The sequence below is a fragment of the Dunckerocampus dactyliophorus genome, chromosome 13 (genome assembly GCF_027744805.1).
Source record: "Dunckerocampus dactyliophorus isolate RoL2022-P2 chromosome 13, RoL_Ddac_1.1, whole genome shotgun sequence".
In the NCBI taxonomy this organism is placed as follows: Eukaryota; Metazoa; Chordata; class Actinopteri; order Syngnathiformes; family Syngnathidae; genus Dunckerocampus; species Dunckerocampus dactyliophorus.
The window spans coordinates 23,838,590-23,858,511 of NC_072831.1; the positions used below are offsets into that span (position 1 = coordinate 23,838,590).

Consider the following 19,922-nt stretch of genomic DNA (forward strand, 5'->3'; position numbering starts at 1 on the left):
AACGCTTGCTCCCAAAGACATATTTATACGTCTTTTACATTTTTTTGCACAAGAAGCAGAAAGATGACGCACTAAAAGAGGTCACGTTTCATGCAGTTTTAAGCCATAAAAACGGACACAAGGTGGCAGAAGTGCATGTGATAAGAGCTGGCATGGATCTTTGCCATGTATTAAAGGGATAGTTCTGATTTTTTTTTACATGAAGTTGTACGACAGCCCCATCAGCAGTGTAGTGCATCAACAGTGACTTACCACCCCCAGTCAGTCCTGTGAGTCTGGTTCTGGTCGGTGAGTGACAAGGAACGTACTTCCTCTGAGTTGCTGGGACCACTCAAGTAAAGAGTTTGGCTTCTCAAAACAATGTGTTCAAAAGAGTGATACATTGGCATCACGAAAATGCCTCCTCCAAAAAAATCAGACCTCATTGTTGATGCACTACACTGCTGATGGGGATGTCATACAACTTCATGTCAAAAAATCTGAATTATCCCTTTAACTGCTCCACAGCAAGGAGGAAGTGAGAGAGTGTGGAGGTATGCAGAAGGTTACATTGTAGGGAAATTTTAACGCATGCACGCGCATGTGTGCACACGCAAGCACACACATGTGCACACACATTTTAGCTCCAAATGTGAAAATTGTAAATAGTTCATGGTGTTATATTTGTAAATAAATTGTTATTTTTGATGTTGTTTATTTTGTTGTGCAGTTGTTTAGATGTTTGAGGTGTCACAAAAGCAAAAAATTTGTTTCAGAGTGAAAGTTATGCTTGAAATGTATCTTTTCACAAAAAGCTGTTTTTCTTCCTTTTCTTGTTGGGTACTGATATTTTCCTGAAATTTACCTATGTTCTACTGCTGATTACTAAAGAAAAGAAAAAGGTAGAAACAAACTTTTTTTCTGATGAAAGGTGAGAGTCTAATCTTTGTTTTGGCAGATTCCATGTTTATATAGCCTTAGAACACAATATTCTGCGTACCTTGAAAAATCTGTCAAAATAGTCTAAAATGGCCGGTGCTGACGGTATTGAATTTTGAAAAATGACTGGGATTGAATGAGTTAATTGTACATAAGTCATCGACCATTTCCCTAACGATCATAACACCCGGAGTATATATACTTACATGTATACATAGGGGGACAGCACAAATGTCATGCACAGTCATGTGAAAAAATGCAGACAATAATACAATAATACAATAATAAACATTGTTACATGAATACCTCTCTGACAGTGTGAGTCAACACTGAGCATTATGATCTTTGTAAAGACACACTCCAGTATTAACTGAGTATTTGTTTACTGTGTTCCTGCTACGACCTTCAGCATGTGTCCTGTACAATCTTTTGATGACGGCAGTAGTTTTTCCAGGTAATGATGACCTAGGGACAAACAAACATGACAGCGCCCACTGTCCAACTACAGTTACGACCTCGATGACCTTCATGACAATGATGAGTCCTTTGTTTCTCTCCAATGTGGACACAAAGCAAAGTGGAACGAAAAGCCTGGGAACATTCTACCGTGATGGTTCGACCTGCTTGTTCTGACTATGACCTCCCTCTCTGTTTGGCTCATGAATGGTGTCATCAGCCTGGACTGACTCAAAGCCTAATGGTATGGACTCAATCATTGGTATTCCGCCTTAGTGTGGTTAGCTGTGAACACAGTAACCAAACTCAGGTTATGGACCAGATCGATCTGTCTGCAGGAAAGTTGTGGTGAGAAATTGGTCTGAACTTGACCGGATCCGGCCGGTCATCAAGTTTATCCGTAAGCGGATAAAACAGTACTGAACAGTTAGCATGTCATAATTATTCTTAAAGCTGTCAACAAACCCCAACTAAGCTGCGTTTATTAGCTGTGTTCCACTCACAAGTCCATCCACCAAACCTTGCCTGTTTGCATTTTTGCAACCAATGAGTAGACCAAAATATCAATACCAAGGTTGGCATCAGTTCTCATATTACAATATCAATATTTCGACAAATTTTGGGGAGTATGTGCGTTAAAGACAAGTAAAATAAGTAAATATGGTGTTTGCTTTGACAACAGTTATTGGAAGAAGTATCAGTATCAGCAATACCAAGCTGTTTTAATTAGGTAAAAACATTTGGGGTATCGCCCATTACGACCAATGAGATTAGTTGCGATACATTTGGGTTGGACTCTTAACCATGTGAAAAGAACCCAAAGCAAGGGCGCTCACGTTAAAAAAAACACATCAACTGATTCAGACCAGGGAAACGGTCAACTGTTCTGTAAATAATACACATTAGCCCAACCCTTGTTCCACGTCCTGTTGGGTGATAATGAAAAGAAAAAAAATACAGAGCGGATTGACAGGGAGCAATCGGATGCCGCTCCCCACGTGCCTGGCATTTAATCCGCCCTCACGGTCTATCATTCTCTGCGCGCCAGAATGCAAGGATTAGCCGTGTTCTTTGCGCAATTCCAAAGTCAGCCGTCTCTGTCTGCTCTTTGATTTGCGCTTGAATCCTCCTTCTTCTTCGTGGATCACAATGGGAGAGGTTAAACGATAAGAGCTGCCCGAGAGAAGGCTTTAGAGAGGACAGTGACAGCCCTGTCCAAGCCTGTGTCAAGGCTGCTTGGTGAAGGATCTACAGTATAATCGCTGACTACTGACTAAACCACAGTGATTCATGACGGAAAGATAGATGAATCAATCATCATCAATTGACTTGTTTAAAGAAAGTTCACAAAGAAGTAGTATTGGTGGACATCTCATTGATCAACGCTTCCCGAACTGACAGTTTTAACTCAAAATGCGGTCACTGGGTTAGCTTTTACTCGGCCCCCAATTGTCTGTGTAAAATGATATTCTATTGCTCCTAACACAGCACACAAAGCGTTAGTAAAGAATGAGTCGTCTTCTATATCACTCCTTATGTATTTTAGTACGTTTTGGTAACTGCTGTACCTTTAGAAGGCACACACTAAACATCTATTACCACAATCTACCATCGGGATACGAGGAATTTATCTCCCCTATTTACTGTTGCAGTCCACTTGCACTGGGGCCAACTGGTGCAGAGACTCCACAGATCCAGCAGATGGAGCGACACTGGAAAAAACAGATTTTGCTATACGGAAGTTCACACCCACTTCTTTTTATGCCCCCAAAGGGATGGGACAGTGTCACTGAAAACATTACACCTACCATAATAGAAAAACCCAGATGTGGGGAAGATTCTGATCAAATTTGACTTCAACTTTTTTTTTACATATTTCACATGACATTAAGTTTCTGTGGTAACAAAGACAAAACCCAAGAAAGGTTTGATAATACATGTCGACAAGCACCTCCTCATTTTGCCTGATGTACTTTTCCCTGCTAATACAGCCACTCAAGGACATGTCCATAAAAGTACTCATAAAGCCTTCCACTGATGTTTTGGTCAACACTAAATGGCTGAAGGCATCAAATGAGAGCACCTGTTGTGAGATCTAACATGTGTTGACCTTTTTGTGAGTCTGCTTGCTGAGCAATTAACGAGCTTAAAGCATTTTACTATTTGTTTTCTGATGCGTGGCACACAGCGAACCTTTTAAAGTCAGCTTTCCAATAATAATTCAAGGTAGTCAGCATCGGGTAATAAGAAGCACTCCGAATTATATATACAGTACACATTATTCCCTTTGACTGTGCAGCATGATTGGTGGCGACGCAATTTTATATCTGTAATAGTTCTCTCACCGTGGCCACAATATTAGGTACGCCCGCACCAGCCTAATGATGCAAAAGTTGCATCGTAAAGTCTGCTTTTACAAAGATAATAAACCTCTATCAGACAGACATTCATTTAACGGTATGCTTATTATTATTGTGGTTGCGGGTGTATGAGTGAACTGCATCATAGTGAGAGCCGTTTCTATTATATTGGCTTATCTAAGATGGGAGCGACAAAATATTAAAAACACCTCCCAACGTGATGCAGTGCGGTTTTAATCCAACAATCATTGTTACAAAGCTATTTTAAATTCCGATAATGCAGGTGTACAATGCAGTATTTCTCCTAATAAGGGTGCAACTGCAATGCTGAGGCTCAAAAAAAGAGGGGAGTGGTGTGAGGGACATTGCGCTTCAAAGCACCCCCCCCCCCCGCCCCCCCATGCACGCATGCATCCATTCATGGACCAGTGAAGTCATCGATCCCACCACCGTTCCACCTGCACAAGTTGCGCATTATGTCGATAATAAAAAAAAGGCTTCATTACCGCATTACAGGCACTAATTGCACACTGCAATACGCGCAACGTGCCTGCTGCGCGTAACCTCCTCTCATTGATAAAACAAAATGTATCGCTGTCTGCATTGCACGTCACACACGGAGAAGCGCAGGCAGCGGCGCACACACACACACACCACACACACACACACACACACACGTGCGCTAAAATCCTACCTGCATTTTGTGTGACGTAAACACCTCAATGTCTACCTCACAGGCGATGATGGTGACCATCTCCAGTTTCATGTTTATCGATGGCATTCCCTTCACTGGGTGGGATCATACACGTTAGGAAAAAGAAAAAAAGTTCCTCTCCTCGCTGGTCCACGGAAGACGTCTCTTTATGCTTGCAACTCAAAACTCCATAAGACTACCTGCGTCGTGGACTGAGGAGGAAGATGAGAGCTGCTTGCTGACCGACTGATGCTGCAGCACACAAACTCTCACAGCCCATCTCCTCTCCTCCCCTCCCTCCCTCCCTCGCTCCACATTGACGTCAACACCACGCTCACGTTTACGCCACTAGTGTGAAGCGAGCCATGCAGTGAGACGCTGCAGAATCCACGCACCGGTTTATTCCGCTTTCTTCCTTGAAAGAATAGTGAAAGGAACAATGAATGCGTTATTGCTCGTCAGACATGTCCGTCATGTGTGTCCTTGCATTCCCATACACAGCAGCCTTTGCATACGAATCACAATGCTTTTAGAACTAACACCACAATGTGACGCTCCAGCGGTGGTGTCCAAAGTGCAGCCCCGGGGCCATTTGCGGCCTGCAGCGGTTTTTGTTTTTTAACTGCCCCTCGGCACATTCTAAAAATTGTTTTTAAATGAAACTTTTTATTATTAATTATTATTTTTTTAAAAATCCAAACCTACATGGCCCTGTGTGGAAAAAGTGAATGTAAAACTACAATTATTGTCCATAAAATTTGTTTTGTGTTAACATTTTTGGGTATCTGGAACGGATTAATTGGATTTACATTATTGCTTTGGTTACAAATTGCTTTGGTTAGAGTCCGTTTGGGTTTGGGTCGGACCTTCTGGAACGGATTAATGACGTTAACCAAGGCACCACTGTAGTGTAAATGCTCGAATTATAGCCAGGGCATTTATTTACCTTAACCATAAAGAGGCACCGGCATTAATTGGAAGCAGGCAACAATTAGGGAAAAGCTATTATTTCCTAAATGAGAATATTCATGTTTTAATTTAAAGAATGATTTGGAGTGCCTGAGAAAATCAAATGATAAAATGTAGCTCTCTTTGCATCGTAGTCATTTATTAATTAAGTATACTGCCAACACAGAAGCAAAAGAACCAATGTTGTAATATTGAGCAGGAGACTTGTTGACCAGCATTAATTCCACTGATGAGTTCATTGTAAACAACTTTACAGTGCGTGGAACACACAAAACAGCTACGTAATACAACCAACATTTTAAAGCGCATGCAGAAGCAGACACAGCCACTGGATGGAGTTGATGGACCGCATTTAATAAACACGACACAAGGAGGTTGCCGACAGCCACAATTGTTGACGCCAATAATTTTAATCAGAGATCCCAGTGGTTACTTTTGTACACCATGAGGCATTAAGCGGCATTAGCTAAAAACTGGAGCAAATTGGAGCAATGACTCGCCTGATCCAGCAGATGGCGATATGATGAAAAACTGCTGTACATTATATCAGAGTTGTTACCCTGCATTACCACTACCCTGACGACTGGAGTCTAACAGTACCCCAGAGTTGCAAAACTACATAAAGGGCTCTGGTTTTGTTGGCATAACAATGCGTAGCCATATGTTCCCGCAGCGAATGAACAAAATAAAAACAATTGGAAAATACATGTGAAGACAAGCTTTAAATGCAGCATTGTTGACTGGAGATTAAGCGAGCCACAGCGCTGTCACTCATAATAAAGCAGCCGATGAGGCACCTTTTCCCCTTAATTGCAATGACACAAACAGTGAGACACTTTCCACTCCCGCTCAGCACCAATCATAACACAAAAAAAGCCCTCAGACGCACCATTGCATAATAACCAAGCATACCGTGTCTTCTTTCCATCACTCTCATCATCCCTGTCGCTCGTTTCATAATAATTGCCAGGCTGAGAGAGACAGCTAAGTCCCCAATAAGCCATTAATATAAAAGCTCCAGGTGCTGAGGCTATTTATGTCTCCTCTGCATGTCCATGCAAGGCGGACGGGATATGAGTGGACTTTGGGAGGATGAATGTAACATTCCAGTAAGGATGGGTGCCTTTCACATTTGAAACAAGATGGCAGCGATGCACGGTACCAATTTTCAGTACTTTTGTGTGTGTTTATGTGGTAATAAATATTCATTTACCTTTTTAATAATTTTTTTCAATTGAAGACATTTATCTCTCGAAATATCAGGTTCGTTCGGGTTTCTAAAAACATATAACTACATCTTTGGTATTGAATGAGTTAATAACAGCGCAACCATGTGGTGTATTTTGTCAGAAAAATAATACCACAGGCAACATAGTAGGGCTGCATGTTTGGCCAAATTTTCACCCTTTTGTGTGCAGCAGTTTAGGAGTAGAACACCATGGAGTCGTCAATTTTTTTTCGCACGACTGTATGGTCCAGTTCAGTATGGTAGACGTATTTATGAATTTTTATTGTAAATGGACAGCGACTTTGCAGTACGCTTTCATTGGGTTGTCGGTTTTTTGTGGCATGCTTATGTAAATTTCGAACTGACATGGACTGCTTGGTGAAATGTGGCTTATGAGTCAAGCATCACAAAGGTAGTAGCTATCGTACTCCTAGCAAACTATTCATACCGCTGCTGTTCCCAAACTTTGAAAGCAAAGTATCAAAGAGGCAAAAAGCTACTCTTACTGTATACTTGTACTAAAGCTCCATTTTGACCAAGTGGTATAGTTCAGTTCATCTTGCCCTAGGCTGTGTTGGGGGGATAAATAATAATTCTATTGTCTATGAGTGCATTTGCCAAAAAAGAATCCAGTACAGAACGTATTGTAATCCTAAAAGTCTCAAGTGATCAAAATGCGGCACTCTGATCCCTTTGTTGCTGCCCATGAGCGGGACGGATTGCTGTGAATGATTAAGCACTTTTCCTTCCTCTGTGGTCTCATTTTTGCAAGCAAACACCCCCACCCACACACACACACGCACACACACACGCACACACACACTCCTCCTCATTCTCAATGTTGCTCTGCTCATTCACAATTCCCTGTGTAAGATCTCACAGTCAGCAAAGCGCTGATCCATGTAGGGGAAATTAAGCTGCGGCATTTTAAGAGATAAAAGTCCAGTTTATGTGTATTGCAACAAAAGACAACAAAAAAATGCTGCCGAACATCGACAGGGTAGAAATGTAGATGATTAGAGCAGTGGTCTTAAGAATCTTGCTCGTGATGAGACATTTGTATTCCACAGCGGCGCTCTGAAGAGGAGCTGAAAGGTAGAAAAATGAGGGCAGTGGATCATCATACGCATACACAAGCTACGTAAGAGCAAGGTTAGTGTGCGCGGTACTGTATGTGTGCGTCATGCAAACTTCATGCTCCCAAAATAGATGCACAGAAAGGGTGACAGTGCGAGGACAGGAACATGCGGCATGTGTGCGCACAGGCTCCAATGTCCTCATGTCATTCACAAGGCGCACAGCAATCCCCCTCAATGCCAACCAGGCTGCCAAACCAGCTCGTGGTGCCAGCGCCAATGCAGCTGCTCTAATCTAGGCCAAGCTATTTATAAAGCAAGCAACCAGAGGGGGGAGAGGCTGGTGGGGCACGGAGTGGGACGACACGGTTAGAGGATAACGGGCCAGAGAGTCACATCCATCCACATGGGTGAGGAAAAGAGCAGCACGAGTGAGGCAGCGATGCTTACAAGGCATGAAAGTGGCAAGGTATGCTGAGTGAAAATAGAACAGAAGGCAGACAGAAAGGTCCTGGAAGGTACTACAGCACACCTGAAGACGCACAAGCACGCACAGAAGCATTTTAACTGACGGTTTGATGTCTACAGACAAGTCGCGGAGAGTGGCAGCTGGAAGTCAGTTACTGAGTTACAGCGCTTCTGGCACTCAAGCTTTAATTATCAGCGAATATAGATATCAGCGATTTCTTCTTTTTTTTCTCCACTAATTAAGAAAAGTCAGACGTTCTCACAGGAGCAATCATTCATCCTTACGGCCGACCATGCACAAGAATAAAACGCCATAAAAATGTAACATTCCATAAACTGAAAATGGGGATAAATGCAACAAGATGCAGGTGATTGATATGATCATCAATCGTTTAACCCTTAATAAGTCAGTAGAACAATGGTTTTTAAATACAAAAACGGCAACAATACACATTATTGACTTATTTTAGTGAACAAGTTTTTTTTTTGTTTGTTTTTTTACCAGCTATGATGCGATAATCGATGTATTGTAAGTAAAAAAAAAAATAGACGATACAGTAGTCCCTGGCAACATCACGGTACAAATTTCACGGCTTCACTCTCACGGTTTTTCCAAAATACTGTATATGAATTAAGAAATCATGCTGTTTCATGGTTGATTTCTGCCTATTATTAGATAAAAAAAATATGCATATTTAACCAAATTGTATGTATTTTTTTGCCTAAATTCAAGCATAAATATGGTTAAATGAACTAAAATACAAATATAAGTCATTCCAAAGACATGATATGTAGTACTCTACAGTGGTCATAGGTGTCAGTAAGGTTATTGTAATGTCGGTGAGATACAAAAGCTCCAGACTTGATCACCGGAAACACACGCTTTTATGGCAGGCTTGAATTATCTCACAACAGGCACAATAATCCCTAATAAAAGCACAGGCTACTGTTGCAGCTATAAAACCGGCCAAAGCTAAAACTCAACTCTGAAACTCCCTCAAGCCCTCACTTCCTGTCTCTTCTGCCACTAAATTCCCTTGGGAACACAGACAAGCATGACTTATTTATGTCTTAAATGGCTTATTTTCTATTATGTCTACCATATTGGGTAATACTAGTGTAAAGGTGATGTAGGGGGTGTTATTTCAGGTCTAGAGGGCTCTATTAATCAGAATGGCCTTTACTCGTCACTTAACTTATTAATGTTAAAAAACGTACAGTATTTAGAAGACCGTAAACAAGGTCTCTAAGGAATGCTACTTTGCGGAAATTCACTTATCACGGTTGCATTTAGCAATTAATTAAGCAATTAAGGCAAAACCACTTGGTTGCAACCAACAGAGGCGCTGTTAATTCAGTCTTGACTAGTTTGCTGTCGAAAGAAGTACAACATACAACAACGCTACGGGAAGCTGAGCTACACCCACGCAGACCTCCGCAATGGCACAACTCCTCCAGGAAGCATTATTCTGCTGGCCTTGAGATGGGAGTTCAGAACATTCAGAGAGCCATTCTCCTATCCTGTTGAAATATTTTTATGAAGAACATTGAAACTGATCAATCATTTACAAAGAAATTTAGAAATGTCCACTCCTAATACTCGAAAACCAGTGTTCTTGCACATTAAGCATATAAAAAAGTAAGAAATTAAGCAATTTAGTACAAAAATACACTTTTCTCCCTTAATACTGTATTTCTATAAGATGCGAATATGTCCAATTAATGTTACAATAGAAAGATTTTTGCAGATTTCTTTTATTCTCCCTTAAATTGTGAATAATTAGTTCATGGAAACTTAAATAGAAAGTGGTTTGACGGCTGACAAGCTGAAGCTATGCTGTCGAAAAAACAGTCTATTATTCCAAAAGGTGAGCATCAGCACAGAGGGTTATTGTCCCACATCTGGTGGGCCACCAGCTGCTTGTTCAGTGTTCTAAACCGATCCAGCGGCTTAGAGGCCGCCAGGATGAGGACGGAGACAGTTGAGGGGGAGGGGGAGGGGCTAGGAGGAGGAAGGTCAGAATCCTCACGTGCATCCACTGATTTCTTTGCTTTTTTAAAGAATCAGGTCAAACCTTCAGAACGAGTCAGGCGAACCCGCCAACCCACATGCAGGCATCATGGCTAAGAATACCAGACATAACAACAAGAAGGACTTTTCAAAAAGCGGGTCAGAAATGAACCCGAGGCTGTCTGAGGCAACTTTCTAAGACATAGCTGCCACTTTCAGAGGGAGACAAACAGAGATGGAAGAAAAAAAGGAAAAAGAATCCACTGACTTGAGCTCTGGTTCTAATTGAAAGAGAAGCTCAAGTTTTCTAAATTGCAACACTACTCAACTTGTCGGCCTCGAGACGCCGTTAACGGCCATTTTAACCCTGGATGAGTGCCACCATGGTGACAGCGAGGCGGAATGAAAGAGAGATGGAGACAAATTTAAATAATACTAGTGGGAGAAGAGCTCTACTGATGGATCTGATGGAAAGCAGAAATAAGCAAAGCAAATTACTTTGGAACGTCACGCCAGATGGAGAAAAGTGGTGAGAGGATAATGGCAACAACGACAACAATGTGTCACTATTGGTTTTCTGGAACTGGCAAGAAATGTTGTGCAAACTTTAAACTTACTAAGTAAATCCTGGAAGTGCTCCGAGTAAACAATTAAAGTCCAGTACACATTGTGTCCTGTGGTGCTTTTTGGTTTCCAAATTGTTTTAATTCACAACAAATCACAATAGATCACCAAAACCCATTCACAAAGTCTTTAGTAACCATATAGGCGATGTTTTAAGGAACATTTTAACTGTCTTACAAGTATAAAGAGTAGGGATGTCACGAGGCACCTAACTCACAAAACGCGGCAACACACAAGATTGGGTCCACAACAACGAGACGAGACGAGACGAGACGAGATTCTAACATAAGAAAAGTACAATGAAAAAATATGGCTGGACAAGAAAAAATGTTTCATTTAAATGATTCACAAAACAATGCAGGTGCGTTTTGAGATGATTATTGTCCCACAAGTTCACGCTAAAAACAATATTACTGTCTACATTTTTCGAGACCAAATAAACCACTGCTGCTCCTCCGCACTGAGAGGAGCCAGATGAGGTGGCTTCGGCATCTGGTCAGGATGCTTCCCGGACGTCTCCCTGGGGAGGTGTTCAGGGCGCGTCCAACCGGGCCTCAGGGAAGACCCAGGACACGTTGGAGAGACTGTGTCTCTCAACTGGACTGGGAACGCCTCGGGATCTGCCAGGAGGAGCTGGACGAAGTGGCCGGGGAGAGGGAAGTCTGGGCTTCCCTGCTTAGGCTGCTGCCTCCGCAACCCAACCTCGGATAAGCGGTAGAAGATGGATGGATGGACGGACGGATGGATGGCATCCCGTATTGATGCACCGTCCCTTTGGTGTAAATTGATGACTCTTCTACAGATATGTTGCACTAAAACAGCTTCACTGTTTTTGCAGCATGGTTTGCTGGTTGTATTCTGGTTAAAATATACTGCAAAATTTCCACCCATTTTCTCTATCGCTTGTCCTCATTAGAATCGCGGGTGAGCGGGAACCTATCCCAGCTGAAGGCAGCAAAATATAAACTATGAAATTAATTTTTGGTGGGATTTTTTTTTCACCCTATCGAGATATTATCGTTACTGTGAGGCAAACAAAAATCGTTTCCTATCGGGAGGTACCTGACATTCCCAGCCCTACCGTGCATATATCATAACTGATAGCAAAATAGAAAGTGGTTTGATGGCGCTATGTGCAGGACAGAAAGGAGCGCTGCCACCATGAGGGAAGCAGAGGGTGCTGTCTCCCATGTCAACTGACTCCTACAGGAAGGTGCTTTGACAAGACGTGATGTTGTGCAACTGCACATTTTGTAAACAATGCTGTATACAGTATGCCTGTAATCGTTTCCTAATATGTAAAACGACAATTAAAATGCGGTACAACTGTATAACTGAAAAAGAGGCATTTTTAAGGCTTTTTATGGGCGCAGAGTTGTGTTTTTTCACCATCCACTGGAGGTCTCGGAACGTAACCCATACGAGTAGCAGGGATTTACTGCATGTCTGGCAAAAAAGCCAAAGAACAAGCAAAACACACTTACTTATTCCGTAGGTATACAGTGTGTATCTCTCAACAAATCGCTCAAGTCTTGCATGATGCCCCGCTTCATAATGCTTTGCTGCTTTGTCTGACTTTTAAGGCATATTTTCCCCTCAAAATTAGGTTGAACCGCAAATTGTGTGACTTTTGGAGAGTTCTACTTTTGAGGTTCTACTGAATTGAAAGTAAAGCTGTGATTCCAACAAGGAATATGGTGTAATAGCAAGGTATACTTTTAGCATTTCTATTGCCAAACATTGCTAAACTTGAAATGCACGATCGCCGACAACCACAACGTATCCATGCATTCCAGAAGACAGCTGGTTAAAATCACCATTGTGATGTTGCTATTGCAGTGTAGTTGCTATTCTTTCATTAACCTTTTCACAAAAAATAGATATTTCATCAAATTTGAATGAGGCAACACCATTTTCGGGCCATTTTTGATGTCCACAGTGCTGTCCGAAACACACAAAATATGACATAACCCTGAGACCTGTTACGTATCCTGGTGGGATACACTAACTTGACCACTGTGCCACTTTTGGCCACCGTTTTGTTACCAACAGCAGCACCTAGAGCAGGGGTGTCAAACTCGTGCCATGGAGGGCCGAGACACTGCAGGTTTTCTTTCAAGCCAGTTACTAAAGCAGGTGATTTTAATGATCAACACCTTCAGTTTGAGGGAAGGAGCTCATAGATTAAATCACCTGCTGAAACTGGTTGGAGAGAAAACCTGCAGCGTCTCGGCCCTCCATGGCACGAGTTTGACACATGTGACCTAGAGGGTGGAGATAGACACACTGCAGTCCACTAATTGGTCTGGAAGAAATCAGCACCTCTGGCCGTTGTTCAGGCAAAGTTGGTCCTTGTCCTTTGTTTACTTTGTTGAATTCAATGGCATGTTACACAGTGTCACCCTGCTGTGATGTCACAATAATAGCTAACACAGCTATCGCCATAAAGCCCACAAACCCCACAGTGGAACTGCAAAGCTGATGAGGGTTAAACGTTCCAAACCATACTCTGGTGAACTAAATTGGTGGAAACATGACCCAAATAACCATATGACAAGATAGCACCAACCCACAGCAATCATCTGCACCAGTTAAATAAGAGCCAACGCGATGAACTACAACGCGTTCTATTCTTGAACGCACCCACGGACCGTTTCTTTTTTTAGAGCAATTGAGCCGCGGAACAATCTTGATTTAAATAGAACCTCGGGAGCGTGACTGCCATCCATCACACAGCAGCAGCTTACATGACATTTTTAAATCGTACGGGTTTCATAATCAGATGCGGTGCCGCGGGTGGGGGCGAGGACCTGGCGGGGCGGGTTTGAGCTGTCACTTTTATCGAGGCAACCGTGCACAAGACTGATCGTAATCGTTCTGAGGGCAGACAGGTTCTTTTTTTTTTTTTTTTTTAATCTGAAGATGCAATGGTGTGTAGACAAAATTGATACAGGCTAACTCTGTATCATGCAGATGCTTAAATGTAATGATTAAGAAGATACATGTGCTATTTTCTTAAACTGTGTGAATGCAGTCAATACACAAATAATGTAAATAATCTCTGTTTTAAATGGTAATGGTTGCACGGTATCGGTACGGTACGGTATGCCCATACTTGCTTTATAACGCCGATCACTGATATTCCCACACTCGGGCTGTGTGGAACAATCTTAGAAACCATCACTTTTGTGCATTCATTCATGTTAGCGTATGCTTGCTCACGAGGCTAACTTGCTGCTAGCCAAGGTAGCCCCGCCTCCATGTGCTGGGACAAAAGGGGTGAGGAGAGGAGAGGAGGGTTCACTCGCTCCGTTCATTCCACTGTAGCACCAACGCGCACAGACAGCTGCAGAGTGAACCCTCTTGTCATCCAGCCTGAAAGGGAGACGAGGAAAACAAGCACATGCATGCACATGTCAATTTATCGAGGCCGGCAAAAATGTTCGACTTTGGTTTTTTTTTATCGTTCGATTAATCGATTTATCCATTATCGTGACAGGCCTATAAATACATATGAATATGTATTATATATATACTGTATATATATTATTATTGTGTTCATAATTTCAGTGGCAAACTTCACAAGATGATGTCACCTTTAGACACTCATTGCATCGGAAGGTCGATAAAAGCAAAACATGCGCGTCCCCCTCCCTTGAGTCGGTCGTTTAGAGCAGACTAATACTGAGGCCGCAGCGGGAGCAGAGGCCAGCGGCACTCAGTCACTCCGCAGCGCATCATGTCTGACCTTCAGCCTGCAGAGCACCCGCTCGCCTCGCGTTCATTGCTCCAGCCCAACCTTCCTCCCTTCCCCAGGGCCGCCACCCAAATATAGACCGCAGTCTGACATATACAAACATATCGCTACAATCGCACGCATGCGGGTCCGCATATCACACAGGCACAGAGTACATTGTACATAAAGTATATCTGTCAACCACACTAGCAATCACTGCAGCCATTTAATGGGTACACCTCACACTTTCCTACATGCATGACAGGGGAAATCACATTCTTTACCAATGAATATCATATAGCGCCAAGACCTATTTTAAGCCCACTTTAATACCCACTGCCTGTAAAAGCTGGCATTTTTCCTTCTTTTTTCCCATGCTTCTATCCTGTAGAAACAGCCTTCTGACGTGGTGTCAGGTACCTCCACACAGAAATCCATCAAAAGTAGCGCATCAGTATCAGAAGATGTCTTCATGCATTTCACACAGGATTTTGGTGATGAAGAACGTAGTTCCGCTTAGTTGCTGGGGACATTTAAGTAAAGAGTTTGGCTTCTCAAAACAATATGTGCTCAAAAGAGTAACACATTTGCATTACAAAAATACATTGCCAAAAAAAATCCGACCTCACAAAAACGCTCAGCGTTATATTTGTCTCCTACCGTATCCCTGCGCACTGTCGCCTGTGCAGTCATGTGTATGGGACGAAGACAGTCGCGGTCATGCCACTCTTCTTCCGCGACGGAGGGCAGCGGCCATCTCGTTTACGTACGGATCTACGTTCTACACCAAAATCCGACCAGAACTGGACTTTGGAGATCAAGTGGGGGACCGAACTGTACCGTTAAGGCAACACAAGACGTTAATGAACTGTAGTCTACACTGGCCACGAGGTGTCACGAGTAACACAAACCGGGCTTGATCGCCAACGGCAGGCTTTTATTATTTTACAATTATTTATCTCACAACAGGCTCAATAATAGCATAATAATAATAATAATAATAATAACAATAATAGTCGTCATCATCATCATAATAATAACACGGGCTACTGTTATGGCCGTACTCCAGGTAAAACTCAACTCTGAAGCCCCGTCACTTCCTGTCCACAAGTCCAAAAGACATTTATAGAAAACACACACGAGCATGGGTTTTATTTAAATGGCTTACTTTCCCTGATTATATATATATAAAATGAGTGCAAAAGTGACTATAGGGGTGTTATTAAACAAGAAATAAATTAAACAAGGGTTTACTGTATATAATACATAATAATTAAAATTAAAATATTAGTTACAATAACTGCTATTCTAATTATACAAATAATCTAAATGCATTAAAAATATATATTTAATTAAGAAAATATAAAATAATCCAATACTAAACTTATATAAATATATGATAGAATTAAATTGATAAGTGTATTCATTTTTTTTTAAGTGATATGACAAGACAGGACAAGGAAAAAATGAAATGTTAATATTAACTTTGAGCAACAGAGAGAGTATATTTTGATTAGGGATTTGATTCGATTTGTGTAAGACAAACGAGGGGCTGAAAAGATCATCTCAGTTCAAATGTGCATCTCCATCGATCCCGAATAAAAGTAGTAAAAAAAAAGACACAAAAGTACACGTGAAAAGAAAACCTGGAGAAGACCCTGTAGGTTTCGCTCTTTGTACACAGAAGAAAGGGGCATGCTTTAAGAGCATTTTACAAAAAATGACTGCATATGTCTTCCTCCATTCTCTCGCTCTCTTACTTGTTTTGTCCAGGAGCAAACAGTGTGCGCTCACAAAAAAACAGGCCGTCTTGCAGCATGGGGGCCTCTGAGCACAAGAAGGAGGTAATGTTGGTGCTGGGAGAGAGCCAAGAGCCCAAAGACACACAAAAAATGTAGGTTGCCATGTCCCTGAGTGTGCAGATGTCAAGCTTTTCAGTAAGAGCTGGGATTCTACAGCGTTTAAACAAATTAAGCGCTGCAAGGCATAAACAACAACCTGATAATAAAGTAGCAAGCAAACGTCGTCATTCTTACTGATGCAACCGCTTCGTGTCCTCATTTTTGGAAGAATAAACAAATGTCAATATGTCTATTTATAGCAAGGCTCATTAAATTGAACCACGCTCTGACTGAAGGGGTGCAAGGGTGGCATTTCCACTTAAAAAGGCTGGGCAGGGTTGGGGGCGGGGGGCGTGAATGTGTGAAAAACCGCAAACTACAAAACGGGAGTGATTCGTTTAAAGGGATTGTGCCGCATTTAGCCTCGCCACTTTTGCATAGTAAACATGCAAATATGGACTGAAAAGAGGAGTCCAGTGAGCTCGTGATTGAGAAAGGAGATGTAAACAAGGAGGTTCTTCAGAAAGAACCTGTATGGAAAAGCATTGGACTTACTGCAAAGTCAAAAGATGTGAGGCATGCCAGCTGGGAGGATAGGATGGAAGGACAGTATAATTGGATTAGAGGTGCAGATCATTTAAAAAAAGAAAAAAAAAACTGTGTTTCTGTCCTCTTCCAAGCATTCTGCCTCTAAGGAACACTCGTTTGTGAGTCACGCTCATAACTTTAATTTGTGTAACCGCAAAAGAAGTGTAAAAAGAAGTTAACCCCTGTAAAAACAGACGGGAAATAGCGTACTCCTTTCTTCGCATTAATGATGTCTTGCATATAGACAGGTACAGTAGGCTTGCTGAAGTCATGTCATTTCATCCTTTGCCATTTTCAACATTCTTAACTGTCGTACAAGCGTGAAAATAAGTGTCAAATCAACCAATGGGTGGAACCACACCTTGGATTTTGCTCTTATTCACATAAAATAGTCTCATACAAACCAAGAATCAAGAACATTTTTTTTCCCCAAAACTCCAATTATTAAGGGAGTAATTAAGGATTGAATATTATGCATTGCCGTTACCGTTACGGCCGTTTACCTTTAAATATAATCCTTATTTTATCCCAAACTATTAGTAACCAAACTTTTTAAATGTTTACATTTTTTCATGCAGAATTCAAATCTGCAGTACATTTTCAATATTCTCAATGCTTACAAAGTTATTCATGTTTTTGACATTTTTTGGGGGTCATTTTTTGCCCCCAAAATCTCCGGTCTGCTTGAAACAATTTTTTTCAAAATTTGCATGTTATGTTCTTTGGATGTAATATAAAAAAAATAGGAGGGTGTTTTTCCTTATTGCAGAGAAAAATGACAAAATGGATGAGCACAGTGCCGTTGGGAGAAAATAAGGATTATATTTAAAGACAAATGGGCGTGGACACATGGTTGCTAACGGCAACGTGACATATTCAGTCCTTAATTACTTTCTTAACAATTGGAGTTGTGAAAAAAACATTTTAGATTCTTGGTTTGTATGGTATAGAGACTATATATGTGAATAATTACAAAATTGGAGGGAGTGTGGAGGCAAATGTCCCCTCGATTGGTTGAAATGACATGGAACGACCCAACTGAATAACACCACTGCAAAGGCAACAAATGATGTACTCATTCTTAGCTTCAATGGCATCAAGGGAAGTGGAGAGGGAGGCCTGCTGAAGGAGTTCGAGTTCATGCATTGTGCTTTTTAACATAACACTGTCATAAAAGTGTAAGAATAAGTTAGCCTAAATGTGATTAAGTACTATCTATGTTAATAATAAAAGGCAAAATACAATAAAAATGTGACAGATGTAAAGCGGGAGATCGCGTGTGTGCAACAGGCGAGTCTATCATCATATCGTTATCTGCTATCCCCACCCCAAATCCTATTCCATTCTACTTCTTTTATTATTATTTTCTGGCAGCTTAGCCATATGGAAATGAGTAGCCAGGACACGTGTGTACCATTTTCCTTACACTGCAATAAGTTCCTGTTCTTTGGTTGTGATGACATTTTTCCTCTTTGTCATCACTGGAACCTTTATGTGGTGGTATTAAAAGAAGACAAAACAGCAAAAGACACTGGAGTGAGTCCTTAGATGCTCACTGTGTAATTTTAAAAGTGTATTATTCCACAAAATTGGTCATATTTCAGTTTGTACAATTTGTACGATTTCAAGGCCATTCGAGGTTAACAATAAAGGTGACTTTTTTTAAAAGCCTGCTTCTACACCTTTATCCAGATCTGCATCAAAATGTTATTCCTGGACACATGGCTCTAGTTTTTAAAAAAAATGTTTTGCACCACAACAGAGAGTGAGTAGTTATAGTATACAAACAGACAACCAAAGAAACTAAACAATGCAAATCAAAACGCAACATCAAACAAATTAAAAAAATCAGTAGAGTAGTCAGTTTGCTCACCCTGTCCACGTCCTCTTCAAACACAGCCTCGTGTACACCGCAGGCAAAGAGCGCCGTGGGGAGGTCACTGAGGTCCATCATCTCTTCCGCCACGCCGTCCTGGTCATTGTCCCCAAACACCATGTCCTCTTCCTCCTCCTCATCCTCCTCCGGGTCGCTGCTGTAGGCCTCGGAGCCGTTGCTCCACGCCTTGAAGCTCTCTCGCAGCATGGTGAGCCTTTCTGGGACAGCTGCTGATGGATAGATGGAGACCACAAGCAAGAGATGCTACTGGGGAGAAAAAAAAATCTTGCTTTAGTGTTTTGGTGACAAAAAGCATCAACAATAATGATTTCTTGCTTTAGATTATTCATGTTCGCATGGTATTTTCATTGTTTAGATGCATTGGCACAATCCCAAACATAGGCAGTATGCAGCTAAGTGCTTTAAAAGCATCATTTTGCAAAGCAGACTGATAAGCAACAACAGGTTGCTAAAAATAAATGGTCACGCCACCTCTCAAACAAGCGTTGAGGATACGGCGACATCTAGTGGCGCATTTAAAGTACCATTCATATACATTGTTGCCGGCAGGGGGCGTCCCTCCAGTTAAAATGGTTCACTTATTTCAAAGAAAATATTAAATATTACGTAATGGGCTCATTCAAAATGCATGACAGTAGCATACGTAATCGTTTAACCTCTAAATACAACTACTACCTTATACCGCATTGACAACGAAGACGAATGACCAGAGGACGCACACAAACAGCAAAACATAAAAGTGATGACAGCGTTGCATTTCATGTCTTCGTGATACAGATGTCAACCCTGCTCGCTAGTTGTATGACTTACCTGACTACCGTTCGTGACGATAAACCATCGCAAAGGGGCCTAAAGCAGGATTTGAGGAGTTAATAACATGCACAAATGAGACCGTTCAGCTATCTTCAATATCAAGAGTTTGCTGTCAGAAGCGGCGTTTGTTATTATGGGATTACTGCGGCGCAACCTAACCCAATCTCAGTGCACACACGGGTTGGACCAATGGAATGGTGGATGACTTTCACGGAGACCAATCAAAAAAGCAGAAAGGAAACG

The 19,922-nt window shown here is 41.6% G+C and overlaps 1 protein-coding gene across 3 annotated transcripts in view; it reads right to left on the reverse strand.

The window, feature by feature from the left end:
- rcan3 (regulator of calcineurin 3) overlaps nucleotides 1–19,845 on the reverse strand; it is a 45,172-nt gene extending 25,327 nt beyond the window's left edge. Inside the window, exons 1-2 of one of the 3 annotated variants that reach the window (XM_054796435.1) lie at nucleotides 19,677–19,845; nucleotides 18,843–19,109 (exon numbers count right to left, since the gene is read on the reverse strand). In XM_054796435.1, coding sequence (XP_054652410.1) covers nucleotides 18,843–19,052 — 210 coding nt within the window. In that variant the 5' untranslated portion in view covers nucleotides 19,053–19,109; nucleotides 19,677–19,845. Of the gene's footprint in view, nucleotides 1–4,428; nucleotides 4,704–18,842; nucleotides 19,113–19,676 lie in introns of those variants that run through there. The other 2 variants (XM_054796436.1, XM_054796437.1) reach the window with 2 other exon arrangements.
- Between the last annotated feature and the right edge of the window lie 77 nt (nucleotides 19,846–19,922).